Source organism: Pezoporus wallicus, unplaced genomic scaffold (assembly GCF_028554395.1).
Source record: "Pezoporus wallicus isolate ANWC-B61680 ecotype Strahan unplaced genomic scaffold, APGP_CSIRO_Pwel_v1 contig_8166, whole genome shotgun sequence".
In the NCBI taxonomy this organism is placed as follows: domain Eukaryota; kingdom Metazoa; phylum Chordata; class Aves; order Psittaciformes; family Psittacidae; genus Pezoporus; species Pezoporus wallicus.
The window spans coordinates 1,783,779-1,809,144 of record NW_026638114.1 but is presented as its reverse complement, the minus strand read 5'-3'; the positions used below and the strand labels follow the sequence as shown (position 1 = coordinate 1,809,144).

Genomic DNA, 25,366 nt, shown 5'->3' with positions numbered 1-25,366 from the left:
GTCCTGGAGTCTGAGTAACTCCCGTGCCCTTTCTCCCTCTCAACAAGCAGTTGTGTTTCCGAACAGGCAGATCGCAGCACTGCAGGCTGCACAAGGGACCCAGGTTTACCAGGCCTGGACGGGGTGAGCGTGCCCTGCCCTTTGGTACAGTATCTGCTCTCTTTCCTCTTCTTGCATGGCTTGTGTGTGTTTCTGCTGTGGCCAAGCCCTGTTCCAGTGAACCCCTCCAGGGAGAGGAAGGGACATCAGGCAGCAGGGCTGGAACAAGATGTTTCACTCAGGCATTCACAGGGAAGGATGCCGATGTGCTGTGCCTTCTCCCTCCTAGTTAAAATTGCTTTAGATAAGGAATATAAGCAATGGGAGATCACGTTAGGGGATGTTCGCCCTTTATGATAAGTTAGTTCTGCTTTCCCTCAGCACCTATGGCCCAGTTTGGTTGCCTTGTGCCTGTGCTGCTGGAAGTCTGATTCCCAGCTAGGTTTTGGAAAGCCTTCCTGAAATGAATGGCTAAATCTGCAGAGAACAGGTCACTGCATCTGTGGTGTCAGCATGCACCTCAGGTTGAAGGGCAGTGGTTACGCAGTGAAGTTCGTGCTCTACTCCCCAAGAGAGCTCTGCACAACGGGTTAGAAGAGGTCATTGTTTTAGTTTCATTTTATTGACCATGGAAAATGCTGCATGTTCGATGATTTGCAGTTGTCTTCAGAGAAACAAAAGGGCAGTAAGCTGTCTCTCTTTCAAGAAGTTAAATTACTTTCATATGTGTCAAAGAAACCAATTACTAGCAGCAGGCCCGCTTCAACCCCAGAGATCTTTTGTTTACCAAGTATCTCCCATCTTAACTATATAGAAAACACTATATAGAAAACTATCTGTACTGAAGGCACTGTAAACTGCAGGAGGTGATTTCTCCAATATGTAACCTACTATATGATTAGTCAGTAAAGCACTTGCATGTCTTCCTGCTTATGCACATGAGGGTTAGTTGCATGTTGGCTCTGGGAGTGTCATCTTCATTCTCCACCCCACTGTAGGGTGGAGGCTTGCTGCATTCTCAGTGATGGCTTTCAGTCCAGGAGCATGACCATGAGCCTCACACAGGTTGCAAAGCTCTTTTGAAGTTGACAAGTCATTCTGGGATCACTCAAGTGCAGCGTGGTAGAAACGTGTGGACTTCTGTGATGGCCACAAGTATTTTGAGTGCAAGGGAGGCAGAAAAAGCCCAGGGCAGAAATCAACCCTGTGCCCACTGGCATCAGGATGCGCTTTAACAGATCAGGACCTTTCTAGGTCAAATTACTGCTCTGTACCTTGTCCCCTTCACCCCATACACCTGTGACAAATGTACAAATTGCACTACTTACAACCCAAAATATGACTGCTATCAGCAGAAAAATGTGTGTGTGTGCTCTAACTAATGTTACAGGAAAGCACATGCAAATAACTCAACCTGTTACACTCCGAGCATCGAGAGGGTAACCTTACTCACTGCATCTGTTTTATTGGGCATAGGCTATTTTACATATAAAATCAATACAGAATACAAAAAATGTGATGACTGACATTTACAGTAAAAAATGTAAAAATGCAGTTTTGACCTGTGTTTGCACTGGCAGTTCTCTCCGCTGCGCACGCATCCTCGTGGCTTCTACCCCCGGGTAACGTGGAGGTGGCTCTGAGGGCAGGGTCAGTGCATGTGTGCTCTCTGTAGCTCTACATGCAGAAATTCATGCAACCAGAGATCCAAGAGCCTTAAAACAAATCCAGCATCAGAAAAGGCAGCGCAAGTCAGCTGAAGTATCTTGAAAGAGTTGGTCACACATAGTCTGTTCCTCTTCTAAGGGGCTCCTTCCTTTTCAGTGTTTCCCTCCTGGTAAGTAAGCTCTTCTGGCTTTGATTTCTGTTTCTTGTTATCTCCATCAGAACAAGACGAATAGTTTCGCTGCTTTTGCATAGTCTGCTTATTTCAATAGCTTCCATAGTCAATGGTCATAGTCATGACCATTTCCATAGGCATTTCCATCAGTTCAGCAAGATTTCTTAAAGAAACTAAGTACTGCAGGATCGAATTTAACACAATAAGGCTATCATCCAGAACAGAAATTACATCACTGCCCCAAACTAAAAAGCTCATATTAACAAAAAAAACACATTTCCACATCATGCTTTCCATATATGTCTGATTGCAAAACCCACTGTTTTATAAAGCAGATTATGAAGGTAATTTACTGTGCTTCCAAAGTTCTGTATTTGTTCACATATTCCTTTCTGTTTGAAGGAAAAAGCAAGTGTAGGCTGGGTTTTTTTCTTACCCTGGGGTGTATTCAGTTTTGTGTGGTGAAATACGGGTTACATTGCCTGCATAGTTATTTCTGTGCATACAAGTAAATGGGGTTTTGCATGGTAATTAATGGTGCTGCTAAACCTTTTGTGGTGAAGACCGAGCTTCAGGTTTTGGGGTCCTGACACCTGAGTCAGTGTCAATGGAAACTCAGTCTATGCTCTCAATTTTGCAGGGACCAGATGGACTGCCAGTAGCAGGATGTTGGCATAAGGTACAGTACTAATAATTGTAAAGCCTTGAGCAGGTCCTGAGTAGTTCTGTTTGCTGCATGGCGATTGTTTGCACTGTTGTACATCCTTTAAGCACCATGTTGCATGCTTGGCAGACATATGTCATGCATTAGAAGAGGCAAGGTTCCATCTAGCTTCATGTCTTGTTCCCCACAGCTATAGGCTGGTGTTAGGGAACCAAAAATGATGTATCATTCTTGTTGATACTGTGGGTAGCAATGCCTTTTTTTCCAGGCTTGCTCAGGCTAAGCTTTTATTATGGGCCAGCCAGTTTAGGAACCACTTATACAAAGACTGCATCTCTCTGCAAAATGTGCTGGTGTGACTTAGCCCATACCCTCTAGCTGAGACTTTTACAGTGGATTCACTCTTTGTTGCAGAGTTACAAAACATTTATTTCCAAACAAAGACTTTTCTGCCATTGTAATTATAATCCACCATCACTACATGGCTTCAGTACTCGGTGAATCTGGGTGCGGATGGTCAGGGAGTTCCTACCATTTCACACAGCCACAACAGCCAGAGGTTGCAAGTATAAAGGCAGAATGAGGAGACATGTCCCCCTGTAAGATTGGGGCTTGATCCAGACTTGTAGGAGGCTGTAACCTCATTCTCCAGGAAAGGTAGGCAGTGAAGCTGAGAGGAACCACTAACCCAGTTTCAAACGTGCGGTATATGGACAGAGTTTGAGATAACAGCAAGCATGTTACTAACTGGATGCAAACCCTTGGTTAGAACTGCGCACACCCTTAGCATGTAAAGGTTTTTAATTCTGTGGTAAGCCATGTGGATGTAAAGTTAATATGAAAAGAAATCTGAATGCCAATCCTCATAATACTAACGATGAGATCCCTAAGAGTAACGAATGGAGCGTTCCTCTGACTACAATGTTTATCTGTGTGTTCTTTTTCAGTGATCTCTAAGCATGAAGCACAGTATGTAAATAATGTGATATATTTGGATCTTTTTAATTTTTGTATAAAAAAAGGAAAAAAAAAACTTTCAACAGTAATATATTGACCTTTTTTTATACTGGATTCTGTCATTGCTGGACTCTGAAAATATTATAAAGTTCCCAAGCCCATAAGATAACACATGATAACATCAGGATTTGATACAGGTACCACTGACAGTAGCTGCGAATGAACAGTGTTCACTGCTGTGTTGCTGTGTGAACTAATACTACTGGACAGTGTGTTGCCTCGTGTGCCTTATCGCATGGAAAGAGGGAGAGATCCCTGTCCTCTTTTGCCTCTCAATTCTGTACTTGCATTGCACATGCACATTAAAAGGGTGAAAAAACCTGGCTGAAAACAAAGAAGAAAAGGCTGCAGCCCTAAAAATGCAGGAGAAGCTGCTGTGTGTATCATCTGGTCAACCAAAAGGACTTGCAACTTGCAGAGGAAACAAAGCCAGTCATTGCTACCTGCTGTTGGTGGGATGGAAATAGCAATTCTTTGGCTAAACGGAACCACCTCGACTACTTGTGGTTATTTCCACTACTATCAAGAAAAGCTTGCTTTTATGAAGAGGAAGCACCTCTGAGTCCTGTCCTGGGTCTGTGGCTGAAGATGTGCCAGCACTTGGTTACTGCAGAACCCGAATTCCTCAAGAACCCTTCACTGCAGGATTCCAAACCACAAAACCCCAGTGGTACTTTCAGCATAGGGAGCTGCAGGACAGGGAGGGCTCTGTTTTATTCTGTTCTTAGACAACAGAGCACATAATGTTGCTTTTGGGGCTCCCAGAACATGGGAATTTGGAGTATTTAACTGGTTTGGTTTGTAGGGTTCATCTGCATTGGATTTTTCTTGGTTCACATGGTTTTAATTGTAAACTCAGTAACTCTGCACATCCCCCTTGTCCTCTTTCTTCTCCCCTTTTTCAGTCTCTTTCTTTAGGTTACCTTGTCTCGGGCACATCCCATGCAGAGCAGGGTAATGAACGAAAAGAGGATTATGATTTTGGTATCTGCATATGGCATAAACGAGATCCAATTAAAAATGTGCCAACTATTCCACTGTTCATTTTTAAAGATGTTGTAAAAAATAGAGATTGTGCAGTGAAGAGCCATAAAAAGTTATTTCAGGGAGGAAAATCGCTTACAGCAGACCCTTTTCAGCTTCCAGTGAAGATCAAGAAGCAATCAGATTCCTTTAAAGGGAGGAGACACATTCTATTAATGAGGTTTTAAACTTAACAGGGAAAGATGTACAAATATCCATCCAATGGATAGAAGCTAAAGCTACACAAAAATCAAATACAGACAGACATGGCTTTTTAATGGTGAGACTGGTTAATCCTCACCAGACCAGTGATGTAATCCCCATCACTTTAATGCCTTTTTGATTTAATAGCTCATTTCTGGAGGAAATACTTTAGCCCAATACAAGTTGCTAGGCTCTGTGTGGGCGTTTTGGGGTGAAATTAAGGGCTCAGTCACAATATCAGGGCTCTTTGTGGCCTGGGTTTTAGAGAATACAGAAGGGAGCAATTTCTGGTGCATTGAGTAGAGCCGAACCCTCTGTTAGATCCTTGTTCTGCTGCATCTCTTATGGAGCTGCTGCCAGAGAAGACTTGAAGGATGCACCCGTCCAGGGGCAATCTGTCTGCACAAGCTGACCTAGCGCTAAGGGAGTTCTTGCTCTGTGTTCTGAAGAGCAGCAGGAACATGGTCAGTGCTCCATGCAGTGACGTTTGACTGATGTCTGTGAGTTCTTATCCATGCCTGGGTCCTATGTGTCCTTGAATGCCTTTAAGTCATCTGGGAACATCTGTTATCTGCCGGTACCGGAAAGGCCATCTAGATTGGTAGATGTGGACACAAAAGACTTATGGCTGTAGGCAGTGAACTTCTGTTACCTGGTTTTGTTACCCTCTTAGGGTCTACACCTACACATTGCTTGCTTTGCGGCTGTACTCTGCATCTTTACCAGTTACTGACCATTTTCTTGGCCACCATACAGATGAAAAATCCATGTAAATTCAGATCAACTAACAAATCAAGAAACAAGAATTATGTAACTCAAAACAGCAATGAAAATGCATTTTATTTACTTCCATTTCATGTTGTCAGCTATCACTTTTGGTGGTGGGGTTTTTAAAGGCATTGGGAGCAGCTGAATGAGCTCCCACTGTCTTTTAGTGCTTTTGAAAAACCCCTTTACTGTCCCAAATTAAAGCTAAAAATCTTCTTCTCTGGAAGGTTGAAGGCAAATCTCTCATTGATGTCATGGGGAAGAAGATCTGTAACTTTTCCCTTAATGTACAGTTGTTCTTCCCATTTTCCCCAGTCATCTCCAAACTAAAAGCAATTCACTATTCCAAACCACGCTGTGGGCTTCTATACTCAAATTCCTGCACGTGTCCTGTTGATGGAACCTCTACAGGTATCAATGAGAGTTCAGTCCCCAGAATGACTGCAGAAAGCACAAGAATCTGGAAGTGTCCACAAACAATCTACAATGCAGATAGAAAAGTCTTGTTTTACATACGCTGGCAAAAACTAAACAGCTTTCTATCTAGCTCCTACTTGAAGAAGTTTGATATCACTGAAGCTACGAGACAAGCTAACCTCCAAAGCTTATGAAATTATATTAAAATTTATATTTTCTCTGAGGAAATACCCCGAAGTCCTATTATCTTCAGGTAAACAAGTCAGTATTCCGTCTTCAACTTGTGGAATATCCAGTGCTTGTAGGCATCAACTGTGACCACTGCCAGGCCTGCAAAACATTGATACAGAATACCAGAATAGTGCTTTACCTATTGCTGTCACTGCTCTGCGTGGCAGCCGTCCCCCTCCCAGTACAGAGCCTCCTCTGCAGCCACAGAACCCAAGACATTTGTTTGTGATGGAGGAAGAGAACACGTTTTTCATCAACTGAACCTAACTGGGGGTTTAAGGGGTTGCAGCCTGACCACTCACAGCGTTTCCATGCCAGTCAAGGAGGAAGGCTGGAATTCTCTTCCTAGTACAGGACTGCTTCTGGTGCCCATACCCATCAGTGCTATCACCTCAGCTGCCAAACCTTTTAGTGATCATCCTAGAAAATTCCCAGGAAAATGTCCTCTCTGCATTGGTTTGTTCTGCATCCCAAACATGGTGAGTCCAGCACAGAGGAGACCCACCTATACACCTGCAGCAACTCTGGTGTTCAAGATGTCTGACTGCATGCATACACATTGCAGCCTGCATGCAGTAGCTTCTCTGGACTTCTGCCACTGTCATTTCCATCATAAATGCTGGCAGGTATGGATCCTGCTGTACACAGCACCCATTGCCACTCCAGCTACAAGGGACTAACCAGAAGATCTCTGAGGATCTGCTGATGATATTTCTACTCCAGCAAGCCCTTCCATTGCTAATGCAGGTGAGACCTGTGGAAAGCAGAGCTCCTGGGAACAGAACAAGGTACAAGGGGTTTTGCTGTGATCTGCACTCAAAGTCCTTCCCATCTCTCAGCTAAGATCAGTGTGTTCGGCCTTTATATTCTGACTCTTCTGAGTGTTCCTTACTAATTGTACCGTGTGCATCAACAGACTGCATTAGAGGCACTGCTGCCTTCTGTATGGATTGCACAGTCTAAGACGAAATCTGTGTAGACTTTATGTGCCTTCCGCACACACATATTTAGAAGAGCAGTTTGTTCAGTCATGATCTTATTGGGAAGAGTTAAAAAAAGATGTGCTTTGCTCAGCAAATCCACGCCAGATCAGTTGATTGCTTTTTTTCCTTCCATATGAAAATGTTTATGTGGGTCTTGTTGAATACTTTTGAGTTTGCAAATAGCTCACGAAGATAAATTTTACTTGTAGGTAGTACTGGCAGGCTCAGTCACACTCGGTGATTATCTCAGCCTCTTAAAAGCGTTTTTTTCCCCCCAGGAAACCTTTATTCCCCCTGCTCTGGTTTGAAAGAATAGCTTGTTTTACAGGAATTCAGAAATAGAGCTGAGTGTTGCCACTAGATGTCAGCAGCAGTAAAGATGATAGGGAGGCTGCTAATAATGCTTGTGAAATATAGGTCAGTCTGAGACTGAGCAATTGACTTAGTGACAAAGATAAAGTATATGTTACCTTCATAACAACAGACGTTTTAGGTAACACACCTGATGATCCTGGGGGAATCTAAAGACCAGTCAAATTGGTGTTTTATCTTTGTTTTCTAGTTTACAAACCCAAATTCCTCAGTCTAATTTAACTGACCATGAAAGTACAGTGGTTGCTATTATGTTAAGGATAACCATGTCTGCCTGTGCCCAGGGACAGAGGGCAAGCAGCTTTCTCTAAGCCTTGTCCTATTTAAAACTGTAACCATCATTCCAGTTACTACCATCATTCTCTCTCTAACATCCTGTAGTCTAATCAATTTTGGAAGCAGAGTTCCCAAACTGAATCCTGAGGGCACAAGAACTCACTTGAAACCTCCAAAAAGGTTTTCATCTACAAAGCTCTGTGTACATGGCAAATGCATTACGTGACTTAACACCAGAGCTGCTACTGGCTGGTCCAGGTGCTGCGGGAGAGGTGATGCTGCTCCCAAGTGTCAGCTTTGGGAATGCTCCCGAAAGCTTTTGTGGGAAAGGGAACATGGGAAAATAACCCCCATGTCTGTAACTTCAGTGCTGAAAATGTGCTGGCAGCTTGATCTGGCCTGGGGAGATCAGCAGTTGAATGGTGCACTTGGCCAGGGAGTTCAGGAATATTTCTCTGGGCTATGAAACAGGTGGTAGAGAAAATACAGTCTTGACTCCAAGCTGAACCTGTTTCCAAGCCTTAATGTATAGGGATTTTAGTTAAAAAACAAGACATTGGCATATGCTTTGTTTTATTCTCTGGGGGTGCTGCCTGTTTTGCACACACTGCTTCTACACCTGCTGTATATATGATGGTGATGAATTTATTTCCAAATGGATTTTTCTCGTGTTTTTAAAAATAAGACTGTTTCTTCTAATGATAAGAGACTTCCTGATGTGTTTTCTTTTTAGGAAGCCAATATTATGGGGGGCTTTTGTCTTCTGTAATTTCATCATTACAGAATTTCAATTTTTATGTAACTCAGCATATAAAATCCTTGAGCAAAGCAGTGAAAACACATCTGAGGTTTCAGCAGTTGAAGACATGCTATCAACCCATGACAAAAAACCAATCCATGGAGAATGACACAGGTCATTCATTACCCGTGGTTTGGAGGTTGTCAGAACAACCCACAACCCAGGAAGCCTGTTTGTGATGACCAAGGCTTTCACACCAGAAAGCCTGTGTTCTAGTTTGCCTCCTTTCTTCCCTCCTCCCATGTGCAAAGCTCAGTGTCCCGTTTCAGCTGCTGTAACCAAGCACAAATGTGTTGGCTGCAGCAGTGAACTAGATTTACACCAGCAGAGATTTCAGTTTGCAGTGTTTACTATCGCACCAGCCCACAGCTCAGAGTGAACCCATGAATTTTTATATGTAGCATACGGCTCTGCAGTCAGCAAAACAGAGCAGACTCTTGGGCCACAATAAGGAACTCACCCATCCGTAATGCATAGCTTAATTAAAATAGTAAGATATAATTATAATATTAATTATAATAGTAAGAAATTTCCAGCTTTATCATAGGGTAAATAACCATCCTTGGCCAATGTAACTGTGCCTTATTAGCCTGTACGTTTAATATGAATTATAAAGGAGTGTTATAGAGCTTAGGTTTCCTGGCCACTGAATACTGATTTAATGCTGCCCTCTGCAGGAGATCCTCTTTTAAGAGACAAACACATTTTACACTACAGGACAAATTTAATGCAGATTTAATATTGAGACACTGTCCCTTAATGGAAAGCACACACAAGGGTGGGCACACCTTTTGCAGAACTACATGGTTTGAAAAGGTATCTGTAAAACAGGAGTGCACAGATAGAAACTTTAATCTATTTTTCTAAATCTGGTATTTCTTTCTTGGGAAATACCATCATACTCTCGTGTCTTTGGGGTTTTCTTAGTGCCACTGTTGCAGTAACAAGCGTTATACAAATAAAAGCTGTCTGTAGTAGGTTACCTGTCAAGTTTCCACTTTTACATTTCAGAGTACGGAAGCTCTGAATTATGTTCTTTAAAGAAAACAGATTTATAGTTAAGATATGCAAAAATATAATAACAAATGATAAAAATATAAACATTGATGTGTCCCCAAACCACTTATCCTGAACAAACACTGTAGGCATCTGGCTGAATTCAAATCAGTGAATTTGGTTCCAGCTCGCACTAACGCACCAAGGAGCATCCTCAATAGGTGTCCAAAGGTGGCATAAAAACCTCAGTACTGCTTCAGTTCATTTGAAGCTCCAAAGTTTCACCTGTTAAGTATCTGCTGACATACTCAGTAGCACAGCCAACCCTTCAGTTGTTGAACCAGGAAGCTTTTCAAGCAAGGGGTGAAGTATCTGGATATATGTCAAGAGGCCTGAGACACTTTAACCTGCCAAGGCAATCTCTATACTGACTGACCTTACAGGACAGTCCAGTCTCACTGTCATCTACCTGCCTTTTACCTGTGTCCCTCACTGTAATCCTGTAATTAACACAGTTTGAAATACCTCACAGCTTCACTCTGAGGAACCTATTGCAGGCTGAAGCAAATCAGTGAGCAAAAAATCCATTTCCTAAACTTCATTTTCCTTTATTAATACTCACCTTTTCAGCTAAAAATTACTTCCTACTACTGTCACGTCCCCAGGTGAACTGCTGCAACTTTTCCATATGGCTGCGTTATCATTAGAAGACACAACAAAAAGACATGTCTGTTGTGTAATCTGCAGCTAAAGTAAGTGCTGAAAACCTGTCACTTAGAAAAGAATGGAAGAAGGACTTTAATAGATTGTGTGACTCTATAGTGCTATAGAGAGCCTGGGGGAAAAACCACAGGAAAGCTGGGAAACATGAGTTTTCAATGCATAAGAAGTGGTGTTACTGACAACAGAGTGGAGTAAGAAATGCATTATGAACATTTGTGGTTTTCCTACATCTCGGGACAACAATCTGTCCCTGTTCACTGAATTCTGTAGAAGTTGCTTCATAGTTGTGTGGCTTTGTGGAACAGGCAGTTGACTTGTGTGTCAGTGTGGGATTCCTTATGGAATGTAGAGAGTAATGAACAGAAAGTTACAATGGAGATGTCCCAAGTATCTGTAAATGATACTAATACCACTTGCTGGATTTTTATATGCTGTTAAGCACTGTGTTGTATGCTTCACTTCGGAAAGTGCATTTTACATGAATTCATTACATATCGGTGAGGAGGGCACATCAAACTTGCATTTCTGCATCTACGTTAACTAGGACCTGCTTTTGCAAAGCACCCACATTACCACTGAACTGCCAAATTAGGCAGGAGCAGTAGTAAGCTGCCATCAGCTAGAATGAGGGTTGTAGTCCTCTTGTGTTTGCTGGTTAGTTCCATAGAGAGAGTGAAGCTTTATGGACCATTTAATAACCTAGCAACTTTTTGTGTTACTGTTTGGGGTTCTTTTCTTGTATCTTATAAAAAACACCCAGTATGATGAATGGTCAGCACAAAACACTGCAGTCAAACCTGACAATCATTTGTTCTGCTGCATTAAATTCCTTTGGATGTTTTAAAACTAGCATTTCTGTATCAACATAATGAAACTGTACCTGCTGGTATCTAAAATCTAAATGAAAATCTTACTTGTTTGTATACAGCTTAGAGAAATACATGCAATGTGTGCTTTTATCTATATTTGTTTTGAAATGATGCTGATAGGGCTTAATCCTCTACCATGTTATGCAAGTGTCCCTTATTTATAGGAGTGGTTGCATCACTCCAGTAAGGCTGTTCAGAGGAGAAAGGGCTATTTGTGTGTGTGCAGTTTGGACACCTTGTGTGGTTTTGTTTTGAATGTTATTTACATGGTATTTTACACAAAGCTGACTAAATCTCTGTAAAACGTATCACCTTTAAAAGAAGAAATATATATAGATATTAAGAATACAGAAAATGTACTTAACATCTCTATTTGCAAACTCTCCTGTGATTCTTTTATCATGTTATGTGCCATGAGAAGTATTCTATTTACTCATTTCTTTGGGGAACAACTACTTTAAAAATGAAGGCATTAGCAACAGTATTTCTTAGCCATTGTTTTAACATGTTAAAATGGTATTAATTAGTACTGCATTGTGTATTTCTAGTTTAAAGCTGTAATGGACATTACATGAATTAGCTTGAGACCTCCAAAAATGTTTTCCTTGTGCTTTCTGTAATAAAAGCAAAGACTAGGTTTTAAAGAATGGTCTCTCTGTACAGATTGCTTTTCCAGTTGTGTGAATATGTACAATGAACTCTGCATTTGTAACCAAGAGTACACTTCCCAAACTGTAAATGTTCAGGTTGTTATTATAAATAGCTACTAAATATCTTAACCAGACAAGAGTTCAAATAAAGATTAACAGTCATTCTTAACTCTTGCTCCACTGTCTTTTGTGACTTGCAACCTGACTTTTAAGCACAGACTGTCTGACTTCCTAAATTCAGTCTAACTTTAAATGACCAGCAATTTGGGTCTGGGTTCTCCATATGACACTAAGTTTAAATTGCTCCTGTGTTTATCAAATAGCTGCAACTAGAGATAATTACTGGTGGCTATGCTTAGTCAGCAACACAGTCTGCCAAGTGTGTAGTTTTAAAGGGTTTGCTCCATTTTCTGGACTCTTGTTAACAGATGTTGTCAGTTTAAAACAAAAGAATGTGAACATGTACTTGGCAGGAAAAAAGAAATCCGGCATCTTTTAAAATGGAGCTTGTTAAGTTTATAAACTCAGTTATGGGATACAAGACCCTCAGTGGCAGAGGACTCAACCCATCCCAGAATGTCATTTCTGGTTCTTTATCTTTATTCCTATTTCCCAAACAAACAGGATCAGGGAAATGATTAATCTTATGATAGCGTTTCCTCTTTTAATCCTAACTACTGCCTGTCCTAGGATTGGCTCTTAGTCAGTCAAGTCTTACCTGCATGTCACAGGGTACATGGGTGGCATGGTTTAGTGTGTAAAGGTGTCCCTATCCATGGCAGAGGGGTTGGAACTCGATAATCTTAAGGTCATTTCCAACCCAAACTATTCTATGATTCTACAACACTGCCAATGATTTGGTTTCACTTTTACCGAGTTTACTTCAACACAAGTAGGTGTTGAAAAAGTACTACAGCTGTAACACCTCAGCTACTGCCTCAAATTATTTTCAACTTCAAAAGAAACTTAACATTCTCGACCTAGAAATACAGAATGATAATGATATAGCTGTAATCCTGATCCTTAAGAGCCCAGAGAAATGTTATTTCCTCTGAGGTGCTTGGAAGCTGGGGCTGCACAATCACCACCCGGTGGTGCAACAAACACCCTGTGGGTCCAGTTTCTACACAAGCCGCCTTGCAGGACTGCAGCCGTTGCAGCTTCTCCCGTTTGTGCTGCGGCACCTCGGAGGCGAAGTCACCGCTCCGGATGCTATAAGCGTACAGCAGTGCAGCCGGCGGAGCCTCAGCGCCTGGTGAGTTCCCGAGCCCCTGCTCTCCTCCCTGTGCAATCAGCCTGCCCCGGGGCGCGGCTGGGCTGGCCGCTGCGATAAGGGCACCGCACTGACGCCCTGCCGCGGCAGCGCTTGGCGCGGCCCGCAGGGGGCGCCGCGGGGCGGGCCGAGCTCCGCCCCAGCCCGGACCCCGCCGGGGGAGGCGGCTCCGCTCCGGGCCGGGCCCCGCCGAGGCCCCAATCGCGGTCATGAGGCCGGAGCCGCGCTCCCGGGACGAGACCCTGGCCCTGCGGCGGCGGCTCATCGGGTAAGTGCTGCCGGGGGCAGCGCGGCACCGCTGGGTGCGCGGCTCCGCCGCCTGACGGGGCTGCAGGGCTCGGCGCGGTCCGCTGCTCCCGGCCCTGAGCACGGCTGCTCCGAGCCCACCGGGGCTGAGCCCCGGGTGAAGCGACCGAGCTCCGGTTAGGGTTAACCCAGCAGCATGGCGGGGGCAGCCGGCGCTGTTAGCGTGCAAAGACTAATGGTACTGGTGTGATTAACAGCGATTAGCGCTTCTTAGGGAGGAGGGGTTAAGAACTGAAGGGGAGCACTGGTGGGGTATCTAACGTGCCCGGTTAAACGTTAACCTGCTGAGAAAGCAGCTCCTGGGAGCAGACATGGGGCTGAACCTCCCCAGCGCTACACCCTGGACTCCAGAAAACTTTCTATTACCCCAGAACCGTGACACATTAACAACGTGTCTGCCCAGTGTGATGGAATGAAGCACTAAGACTCTATTCCAAGCTTCTAATTGCTTATATTGCTTCAGCTGACCTCAAGAATTTAGTTGTTGCTACTAGGAGCGGCTGTAAAACTGTTGTATGTAACTGAGAATGCATTCACATTGCGCTTTACGCATTCCAAACCGAGGCTATTTTAATCTCTATGTATTTTATGAATCCAAGAGTTGGGCTGCAAGTTAATGCTTAAATTAGAATTGTGCCAGTTGCACAAACCTGAAGAAGACCGCTCCGTGTATTTCATCTTCTCACCGATTTGCCCCGACACCAGGAACAAAGCCCCAGCCTCTCTACGTGCTTCCTTAGTGTCTGCTCAACAGTCAGGACAAGCTCACAGAAACCCAACTGTTTCACCATTCCACTGCCAGCTCACACAGAAAGCACAGGAATTCCTGTACAGGAGGGACAGGGAAGCAGTTTCTCATTTTATCCTTGTCTTTTGGTGTTCATTTGAACATGATTTTGTATTTATGGTCAAATTACTGTATTTTTGTATAAGCAATCTTTTACTAAACAAAGCACGAACATTTGACATTGCTCCTTAAGAGTCAAATCTCTCCAACTCAGGCAGATACCTGGTTCAATTTTGGTTGGCAACTTATTTAAGAAGTGAAACAAAACAAACACACACTGAACAGACCCAAGCTTATAAAATCACCCAAGGTTTCAGCTAAGGTTAGTGAAGCTTTATACAGATGCAACAATCTCAGCAACACACTACCCAGAAATCAGGACCTGGGCAAGTACATAATAAACAATCACAAGGTAAGAGACACCAACAAAGGTTTCAAGACATGAAGGGCAAACAGCACAGACCACAAGGAACCACAGTTAAGACTGGATAGAACTACAGAGGTAGGTGCCAAATGCTGTAGCTAAATTCCTAGTGAAGGTTTTTCAGTTCTGGAGCATGTTTTTCCCTGTGATTCTAACACAATGTAACTTCAGGAGCCAGAATCAGGATGGCAAACTGGGGCAACGTCTCTCCCTTCATTAACTGACTGAACTGCAGATATTACCAGTGGAATAAACTATGCAACTTCTGGACTTCACTAAGATTTATTTTCCTTTCTGATGTCACAGCTCTTCCTGCAAGCTGTTCTTCTCTAACGATCCTGTGAAGATCGTCAAGGCAAAAGGCCAGTATATGTATGATGAGAATGGAAGACAATACCTTGACTGCATCAACAACGTTGCTCACGGTAGGTTCAAAGTCATGTTATTTAATGCCACGTTTTTCTAAGCACAACAAGGAACAATCAGTACTTTTTACCAAGCACTGTGTTGGGGGAAGGTTTGTTTAAATAGGAAACGTGGGAGAAACCTTTCCAGAGCCTATAGTCTGGGAAATCAGAGCTCACATTTGACTTTCTGAGTGTGTGAATGTGCTTTCCAGACTCACTTCCTGTTCTGTCTTCCTAGAGACGTGCTTGGCCAAAAGTTACAGCGTTTTTCCATGAAAGCGCAAGCAAAGCAAAAGTAAAGCTAACAGCTTGACATTCTGTTGGGTTAAGTTACTGCTAAGCAGTCACAGGACCACTGCTCAGTGCGGTACCTTAACCATGCATTAGGAAGTAGCTGCTACTTCACTATTGTATTTGAAATAGCCAATGGGTCAGTGTTGTCACTAATGCCATAGCAGGGCTAATAATCCTTTGATGGTAAAGCTCACCTACTACACATTCCCAAACCCCTACACATCATGTAACTGCCTAGATCCAAGTATCAAAATTAGACACTATTTGTTCCAGTGTATCAATTTCCAGTATCAACTACAACCCTTAAAGTACAGTATCCAGCAACTTCAAACGTTTCGAGGGGGTGGAAAAAGCCTTTTAGAGGAAGCTTACAAGGTGTGCTACCACTGGCTTCTGCTGACAGCATTATTAATGCCTCACTGATACCTCTGTACTATTAGAGAAATACAAGCATTAAGTTAACATGGGACTGAACATCATGGGTGACACAGAATAAGTCTCAAGCCATTCTAACACGCTCTCTTGCAGTTGGACATTGTCACCCTGCTGTAGTGAAAGCAGCCCATGAACAAAGTCAACTGTTAAATACCAATTCCCGTTACCTTCATGACAACTTGGTCAATTATGCAGACAGGCTTTCAAAAACACTGCCTGGGAAGTTATGCACCTTCTATTTTCTGAATTCTGGGTAAGTTGGCTATGTTAGAATTGGTCCCTTGTTCTCCCCAGGTGTATATAGACAAGTACAACACTCACTTATCAACAGCCAATTGCACTATCTGGTATGGATGACTAGATGCTGACAAAAGCCATTTTTGGGGGGTTTTGTGTCTGCAGAAAACTGTGGTTGGTCCTTTTTAGAATGTTGGTGACTCTAAAGATTACATTTAGTAAGCTCTCTATCAATCAGGAAACTAAACTAGTGCTTCATTTCAGAAGGGTTTTATTCTATTTAGTGTTTTATAATCCCAATGCCTTATAATGTAAATGTTTACTATGTTACCTTCTGGTCTGACTTGTCTTCTGAACTGGAAATTACTTCTAGTAGCAATGCATATTTCTGCTGGGGGGCAGATATTCCCAAGCAACCTACAGCTAAAACAACTCTTTTTCCATAGTTTCTGTACTCTAGCTTTCTAAGATGGATTCTGTTCAGGTGAACAGTCCTGTCTAATTAGTGCTGACTACTAGGGGATTTGTGAGCAACATGCATAGAGTTCTGTTCTTTGCAGACACAAACAGCATTGGGGGGGGGGGGGGGGCAGAATTTCCAAACTCAGACATCCACAGTAAGACACTTACTGACTTTTTCAATTATAGATCTGAAGCCAATGATCTTGCCCTAAGACTGGCACGACAGTACACAAAACATGAGGATGTTATAGTTTTAGACCAGTAAGTATATTGACAGTTTTATCTACTGCGGGGTACAAGGCTCGGTTTTGTTCTGTGGTCACAGCATTTCTGAAACCTCCTGTAGCAGGGAGACTGTCACCAGGAAGTTAAGGGATGTAATTTTCCTCTCTGTTCAGTATCTGCAAGACGAGCCCTGGGGTTGGGTTCTCCAGTCCACAACAGACACTGACATACTGGAAGGTGGCTAGCAGTGGCCAGCCACAATGGATAGGGAGCCATAGGCTTGAGAGGTTAAGAAAATAGGGTTTGTGCAGCTGCAGGAGATGTTTAGAGAGAAATCTTACTGCTGCTACAACTCCCTAGTGAGAAGGAGCTGAAAAATGGAGCCAGACCTGAAGACACATGGTGACAGGAAAAAAAACCAACAAACAACTGATATAAGTCGATATCTGAAGGCACTCTGATGAGACAGTGGAACAAAATCCTTTACCATGAAGGTAGTCAAACATGAGAACAGAATGCAAAGGGACACTGGAAACTCTACCCTTGGAGGATACTCAGAAGTAGGACAGACATGTCCCTTCCAGTCCTGCAATCGTGCTTATGACATAACACTGCTGTGATTCTAGTCACTGGTCCAGGCAGACCACTGCTAAGGGGTACTGTGCCTCTGCATCCCTTGTATTCAGTACACAAAGAAATCCAACTCGTACTAAAGCTTACTGATAGAAACTGCAGAGCTGTTCTGATCTTAAGTGATTGTACTCCCACCAGCTGAGGGCCTAGCTACTCTTGAGCTATCAGGAATGCTAGTCCTAAAAATCATTTTGATATTGAGGAAATTACTCTTTAGTTCTGCTAATTGTTTTTTAAGTGCTTACCATGGACATCTGACATCCCTGATTGACATAAGCCCATATAAATTCAGAAATCTAGAAGGACAGAAGGAATGGGTCCACGTGGTATGTACTTCACGCTATATAATTACCAACTACTTGTCAATTTAATGAAGTCTTATTTACAATATATTGAATATAGGATACTGTTCCTTTGCACAGGCTCCTGTTCCAGACACATATAGAGGACTTTACAGAGAAGACCATGAAGATTCAGTAACAGCCTATGCTAATGAAGTGAAAAATATTATTGAGCAAGCTCAGAAGAGAGGCAGAAAGGTAAGAAGTGATTTCCATAACCATTTGTCTTGCCTTAGAACTGAGCACAGCTGCCTGCCAATGCCATTCAGGATTATTGAGCCAAGTGGCACAGACTTGTCAAAGAGGAAAGATCACGTAATAATGCAAGAACCATCGAATGCCAAAGAGCTTGCTGTTAACAGTTTCCACAACTTTCTGTATTGCAGCCATGCTACTTCTCATTTCAGATTGCTGCATTTTTTGCCGAGTCTCTGCCAAGTGTGGGTGGTCAAATCATTCCACCAGCAGGGTATTTTCAGAAGGCTGCAGAGTAAGTGGTCATTCGTTATCTTTTTAAATTTAACGTACTTGTGAACTATAGATAAGAGAATTTCTCTGCCTGCTGTAGCATACAGCTTGATAGGCAGGAAATGGTCTGTGCCTTCACCTTAGAAAGTAAACTTTGTATGGCAAAGATCTGCTTTTAAATACATAATACAGATTACAGGCCTGTACAAGTTTGTTTCCTTATAAGTTTGCAAAGTAATGCTGTCTGCATGTTTTTAAACAGCAAATACTATGTTCTGTTTGCTGTAAGAGACAATAAAATCTCTTATGTTACAGGCATGTACACAAGGCAGGAGGTATATTTATTGCTGACGAAATTCAAGTTGGCTTTGGCAGGGTTGGCAAGCACTTTTGGGCATTCCAGCTGCAGGGAGAAGACTTTGTGCCTGATATTGTCACTATGGGGAAACCAATAGGAAATGGGCACCCTATTGCCTGCGTAGCAACAACAACAGAAATTGCAGAAGCATTTGCAGCCACAGGAGTTGAGTATTTTAATACAGTAAGTTGCCCAAACTCTCCTTTGCTAAAGCAGTCTTAAGTATTAAAATGGGATAATCATGCAGTTTTTATTAATCTTTATCACTCAGTTTCTATCATTTGCATCTTTTGAGTACATAGCCTTCTGTTTACTAGCTCCATCTGCTAAAAATGGCAGTATGCTCATACATCACTGAGGCCACACTCTCAGTGACACTTGCATCTTTTTTCCCTTTCCATGCTATGTGCAATCCTTTCCTGAGCTCAGTTTGGAGGAAACCCTGTTTCATGTGCTATTGGATTAGCTGTGTTAGATGTGATTGAGAAGGAACACCTTCAGGCTCATGCCACAGAAGTAGGCAACTTCCTAACAGAGCTACTCAAGGAGCAGAAAATGAAGCATCCCATCATTGGTGATGTCAGGTATCAGCACCTTATTTACAGTTTTTAGCTGCTTTTTTCTTTGGTTCACACTCAAACTGATGTGGTTTTAAGATATTCATTAAATCAGTGTTTTCAGAAAAAATCCAACAGCCTGCTGTACATCAGATTAAAACCAGCTTGAAGCTTATCAAAAGCCTGGTCTGCTTTGCCACTCCGGGCCAGTACTGCTTTATTGATGTATTAGGTGCTAAAGGAACTCACTTTCCTGTTTGAACTCCAAGTGCACCAAGAACAGAATTAATGAGCTGGATGGAAAATATGCTCCACATCAAGTCCTGCACTGCCATTCTGAGCAGATAAAAGTCTGTGCTGTATCACTACATTTCTTCAAAACAGCAATATCCTTTCTATCACTAGCCCAAACATCAGGTAATTCTCATGCAGTAAAGGTCTGGGCTCACAAGAACCTTTTTAAGTTCACATACACTTCCCTTCCTTAGGCACAGATTTGACTATTTTTATTTCCTTTAAAGGGGTTCTGGCTTATTCATTGGAGTGGACTTAATCAAGGATCAAGCAGAAAGGACCCCGGCCACAGCTGAAGCAGAGTATCTAATAACAAGGTACAAAGGACAATGGTGTAGTTCTGCCATGCGCAAGGCAAGCAAACAATAACAAAGTAATCTTGCCACTCAATAGTTAAAATATAGCCAACTGGCTGAAAAAGAAACCAGTCAGTGCAGAAGGGCATTGTTTGGACAGCCACATGCTGATGCTGAGTTTTTCTGAACTACATGCAAAGGCAAACATAATTCCTTGCTATTTTCTTTCCAGACTTAAGGAAGAATATATTCTATTGAGTACAGATGGACCAGGAAAAAACGTGTTAAAATTCAAGCCCCCAATGTGCTTCAATAAGGAGGATGCAAGATTTGTTGTGGACACAATTGACAAGCTACTAACAGGTAGTACAGATCAAAACTGCCTTACAGAGTGTTGCTGTTGGACTGCCTTGAAGTCAATGCTGAGGCTGCTTTTCAGAGGTGCTAAAATAGCCAAGATGGTAGATACCGAGCACACAGGAAAATTAATCTTGGTCAATCCAAGTGTAGCCTTCACTTCTGAATTATTCTGTTTTAAAGTTCTCATTCAAAATTATTCACTCTACAGATGCACATGCCTTTTAAAATAGCTTTGCCTCTGTGCATTTGACACTTGAGGTTTTATACAACTTCTGCACACTCAGTATTAACTAAGTTAGAAACAAGTTTTTGCACTGTCACGAGTTTGCTAAATTGTTGCTTCTTCTCTCTCCAGCTATGGAAAAAGAAGATCTGAACCAACAGAAAACATCCACTGGTGCTACCTGAGCAGGTATTTACCTATATTCATCTTTCACTATTTAAAGGCCAAGGTTCCTACATATAACTTCACAAGCATTGTCACTGGCAGTAGAGCAAGAACAAGCATCCTTGGAGATGCTTTTACTTGAAGTTAGTTTGCAGGTACTTCTGGCAATCCAGAAGCACAGAGCAGACTTGCGCACATCTGGAACTCAGCCTGACACTTCTACACACATAGTTCATACTCACTTGTTTGTAAGCTAGGTCCACCATGTCCCAGAAAAGCCTACAACCAGAGCATGCTGTACTTGTCTGGGGAGCTTTAAGAGTGACTGGGTTTAACCCCTGGCATGCAAATGACACGCACATCAAGATGAAAAACAGCTTTTATGCTGCTCAGTGCCTCAGGTCTCTAGACAGAAGTTGTTCCAGCTGCATAATTACTTCTCAGCAAGTCTCCCCTTAACTGCCCTTGACATCAGGAGCACTGTACATTCTGCATGCCACAATTTGGGAACCTCCACTTATGCTAACAGCTTTATGAAGAGCAATATAAACAGTACTTTTAATACTACAGCTCCTGTTTTACTTGTGACTTGAAATAGTATTGCCTTCTGTTTTCTTGAGCATTTCTGACTACTTCATAGGATCATTTCACATACATGGCTGTTACCTCATGCTTAAGCATCAATTTACCCCTATATTCAATATACCTATACCGTGGGTATCAGCAAGACAAGAGTCCTGTTAAATCTTCCAAGCCTCATAGGTCTTAGTATCTGTTGAGGTCCCTCTATAGCTTGCTTACAGAGAACACCTATCTGCAATTCATTCTGCCACGCACTCATGAGCACAGCGTACACATTTGCACAGTTAACACCTCAATAGCAACATATTGTAGTAGAAATACTTCAACCTACTCTGACTAAAAGGCAACCAACAGTGTTTAAACCAAGTGCCCAGCAAAACTCTATGTATCTAGATGAGAATGTACCCTCATGTAATGATTGTAATCAATGTTATCATTGGTGGCCTCAACCACCACACTAGATTCTCAGTGCCATGACCATGAGCTATGGAGAAATGTGGTTTTAGTTCAATATAACATTAGTATAGCAGGCACAAGAAAAATGTGTTAATATTTTATTTAGCAAGTTAATGGAAAGACATACAGCTGATGGTACTACTTATTCTCGAAAACAGAAAGATTACTTAACAGTGCCAGTTTTAACTTAAGAAACCTGTGACTTTATGTACTTGTCTGCAGTCTAAACTAAGCACAAAAAAAATGCCTTTATTTTCTACAGGAAGTCAAGAAAACAAAAAGCCTCTTAAGTACAGTACTAGCAGGACACTTACATATAATGTAAGCAAGATGAGGCAATGACCAAGTTATTTAATGCTTTTACCAAAACAAAACCCCATAACTTTATTTTCTTTCCATAGGTTTCAAACAACGTTCAAGATCATCTACTAAGAAACACTGTTCTACTGTAATTATATGCACATTTAGCCTTCATCCTAGCATGTCTTAAACCAGATAAGTTACCTTTAACTTTGTTATTTTCAGTTATCTTGTTATTAGTAAAAGCTTTAGGAGAAATAAATTTTGCAAGAGCTTGTTTCAACTCCGGCAGAAGTGTGGAATTGGCTTTTATTTAAAACAGCGTATCTAAAAGTGATGCTAAAGGAACGTATTTCTAGTAGCTGCTATAAACTATATATTCTAAATTCATGCTCTTTCAGGTTATGACTTTTGCAAATGAAGATGAGCCAATGGGTTCTCTCTTTAAATCTGCTGCTACCTACGCAAACACCATTCTTGCTCCCAGTACACCCAGTCCTGCCCAGGCTTCTCTAACCAGTTTCAGAACAAGGTCCCTAACAACACTATATTCAACAGTCTCAGTGACCAGATTAAGTCACAAACTTCAGACTCAAATCCACAACATCAAATGCATGAGGAACAGACTGTGAGGGCCATGGCTCCCAAACCAGTTCTTACAAAATACTCTGTCCTCAAGAAATCTCCAAGACTAGTAAATTAAGAGCTCATTACAGCCATAAGCAACAACCTTGTGTACAAGCCCTTGCTTTCACCGGGCAATTAACATGTTGTGTCACAAACTTTTCAGGCAAAGGATATAGGAAAAGCCAGCTCTGCATTTAAGTACCAGTATCCTCAATTTCTGCTTAAGGCCACATCACCTGCCAAGGAAGCATCACCTGAGAATATACATACTTCCAACAACACCACAGTAACAGTCAGCTGACAGACTATTGCTAATACACTGCAGCAGTATGGGCCTGATACTATGCACATTCCCCATTGGAGGGCAAACTGTTTGCTAGAAAAATACTCTGCTACCCCTTATTTCATAAGAAAACAAGTTGAAGTATGCAGTAAAGCATTTCAATTTTACATCCTAAGACAGTAATACTTTTAAATACTGTACTCATTTCTCAGTTGTATGCAATTTTATTTGCTAGTTGGGCATTAGGTTGCATACTCCAGCTGTAAAGGTGTCATACCATCAGATTTAACATCTGATTCATCTGTTTCATATTCCAGATTTCCACTTAACACCAGGAAACTCTTACAGACTTGTAAGAGTCTTAAGGACCTTTTAATTATACAGCAAGTTTTTCTTACTAAGGACAGCCAGCAGGGAGCAGCATATTATAGTCTCTGCAGGAATAGCTGCATCCCTGTTTAAAAAAAAAAAAAAAAACCCTGAAAAAGTCACTGGTAACATCTGTTTGTGCCTTGTCTTAGTGTCTTGGTTTGATTCCACTTCTGGTTCCCATTTATTCAAATAGAAAATACGGAAAAAAAAAGTTGTCAGTTTTAGCTTTAAAAAGAAAGATCAAATTGATTACTTAACTATTAGCAGTTTACTTTGCGCAGCAGCACTTGCTACTTACTTATAAATCTGAGATTAGGAGTATTCTGCAGCCAGAGAGGCAAATCATATCATAGTTATTGCCTTAAAATAGTGGTAACTAGTCAAAAAAGGAGAGCGTATTTAGAGCTGGTCACTCATCTCTTTCTGAAAGAGATGTGTTGTTGTTTTTCTACCCACGACTTTAGTGGAAGTTCTTTTAGCATTTTATGATACAGAAAAAGGCTGCAGCTACTCAGACTTTGCATTGGTAATTTAATGTCTAACCTGTCTTTCAAGGCAGGTTATTGTATAACATACAATTAAGAACTTGTAGGAGTCTCAGACTCAAGGCAGTGAACACGAAGGAAGTGCAGCCAGCTGCTGGCACAGCTCAACTTCCTCCTGCAGTGCTGTCTGGACTCTCAAGCCCTACCTGAAACCTACACTTCTGGAATAGAGGCCTACAATGCAGACAGTAAACAGTTATGCTGAGCCTCTGTGCTTGTCTAGAGCATGAACTGCCAGCACAGCCTCCACAAAAGCTGGGGCTTTCCACCTCAGCTCTCTTCTATAACCTCCAGGCAGAAGGGACTGCAGTTTTTAGCTGCCACTTAACTGCAAGTGAGCACAACTACCAATACAGCCTTCTAGTTTTAAGATTAAAAGCGTTTAGGCACAACTCTTCATCTATCAAGGTACTGCCATGAACTAAGTTCTGGGGACAGGATGCTGGCATTTTACTGATACATAAGCTGAAGAATGGCACAAGACACTAGATTACGCCTTTTTTATTTCAAAAGCTAGGATAGCTTCAATATCCATGTCATGGTGAATCAGAACACATGTAAAATACCTTACAATACATTAGATTCCAAAAAGGTACCAAAAAGTACAGTAAAATTAACACTTCCATTACAGGAAATGTATGACACAAAAACAATACAAAATAAAAAGGTGGAAAGTGACACTGGTTCCCTAAGATGCATCTCATTCTGTACAACTGGAGTAATGCAGAGTCCATAGTTAACTCCAAGAGGCAGTCCCTAGATGCAGAGCTGCAGCTTTAAGCAGACCCTCAAAATCAGTTTCAGTTTAACCTATTAATAAAATCATTAATTAATATCTTCAGCAAGGCTGAAATTTACACACCACACTGTCTAGACAACTAGTTATCTTTAAGTATTAAACATGTAAAACATTTCCAGGGAGCTCTTCCAAGTAAGATGCACATTTAACAGGCCATAGAAATTTATTGTAAAGTTAAATTTGGTACAGAACTGAAGTATCCATCTACAGCATTGTATACAAAACCTATGCAGTCATTTTCCAAAAGAGACCATGCCACTGCATACCTGAATAAGTTTGATCAATATGGCTTGTAGTTATTCTGATGACCACCACGTCTTGGTGTCTTCCCATAATTTGCACTGCCTTGACCTATGAACAAGAGAACAAATGCATTAAACTGCTAATTAGTTATGCTTGCTTATACCCAATACAGTTCTCTTTACTTACTGTAATCATAGCCTGGTCCATATCCATAATACCCATATCCTGAATAATCATAGCCTCCATAGCCACCATAACCTTGCTGATAGCCGTATCCTTGATTCCCATAACCCTGGTTCCAGTAATTGCCATAACCTTGATTCCAATTTTGACTTTGAGCTATAGAAGGGAAAACCATCCACAAAATCCCATTTTAGTACACACAACTTATTAGAATGTGTCCATACTAAAGTAGTGCGTGTGGTACTTACCGCCGCCTCTTCCGCCTCTGCCTCTTCCTCCATAGCTACCTCTTCCTCCACCACTACTGAATTGTTGCTGCTGGTAAACTTCTTTTGGCTGTGCTACCTTAATCTCGCACTGAAAAGAAGAAACAGGGATGAGTGTGTATGCTGTTCTTATAGCAGCAGCACCCAGCCTAACAAGCTAGGAAAGCCAGAGATTACCCTGGAGGCAAAGGAGGTATGCTTGCTGTGCTTCTCATCACATGAGCAGGACTAACACAAACCCAGAAGCATCTGATGTATTGTGCCACCTGGGCAAAAGTAAGTCACTGTCAGCCA

At 41.9% G+C, this 25,366-nt stretch overlaps 2 protein-coding genes across 7 annotated transcripts in view; one reads left to right on the top strand and one right to left on the bottom strand.

Annotated features, from left to right (window-relative positions):
• Positions 1-1,469: 1,469 nt before the first annotated feature.
• HNRNPAB (heterogeneous nuclear ribonucleoprotein A/B) overlaps positions 1,470-25,366 on the bottom strand; it is a 30,501-nt gene continuing 6,604 nt past the window's right edge. The window contains exons 6-9 of one of the 5 annotated variants that reach the window (XM_057409479.1): positions 25,055-25,163; positions 24,810-24,962; positions 24,647-24,731; positions 1,470-6,302 (exon numbers count right to left, since the gene is read on the bottom strand). In XM_057409479.1, the coding sequence (XP_057265462.1) occupies positions 24,661-24,731; positions 24,810-24,962; positions 25,055-25,163 (333 nt within the window). In that variant the 3' untranslated portion in view covers positions 1,470-6,302; positions 24,647-24,660. Of the gene's footprint in view, positions 6,303-24,066; positions 24,732-24,809; positions 24,963-25,054; positions 25,164-25,366 lie in introns of those variants that run through there. The other 4 variants (XM_057409480.1, XM_057409481.1, XM_057409483.1 and 1 more) reach the window with 4 other exon arrangements.
• PHYKPL (5-phosphohydroxy-L-lysine phospho-lyase) lies at positions 13,256-22,040 on the top strand. 2 transcript variants are annotated; one of them, XM_057409471.1, is made up of 13 exons: positions 13,256-13,412; positions 14,968-15,086; positions 15,891-16,050; positions 16,683-16,757; positions 17,593-17,680; positions 17,777-17,893; positions 18,103-18,185; positions 18,479-18,704; positions 18,951-19,105; positions 19,600-19,689; positions 19,901-20,031; positions 20,384-20,440; positions 21,856-22,040. In XM_057409471.1, exons 1-12 carry the CDS (start codon positions 13,354-13,356, stop codon positions 20,434-20,436), a joined length of 1,356 nt encoding a protein of 451 aa, XP_057265454.1. In that variant the 5' UTR covers positions 13,256-13,353; the 3' UTR covers positions 20,437-20,440; positions 21,856-22,040. The 2 variants fall into 2 exon arrangements, with proteins under 2 accessions (XP_057265454.1, XP_057265453.1); XM_057409470.1 differs by lacking the exon at positions 21,856-22,040 and having other exon boundaries at positions 19,901-20,437.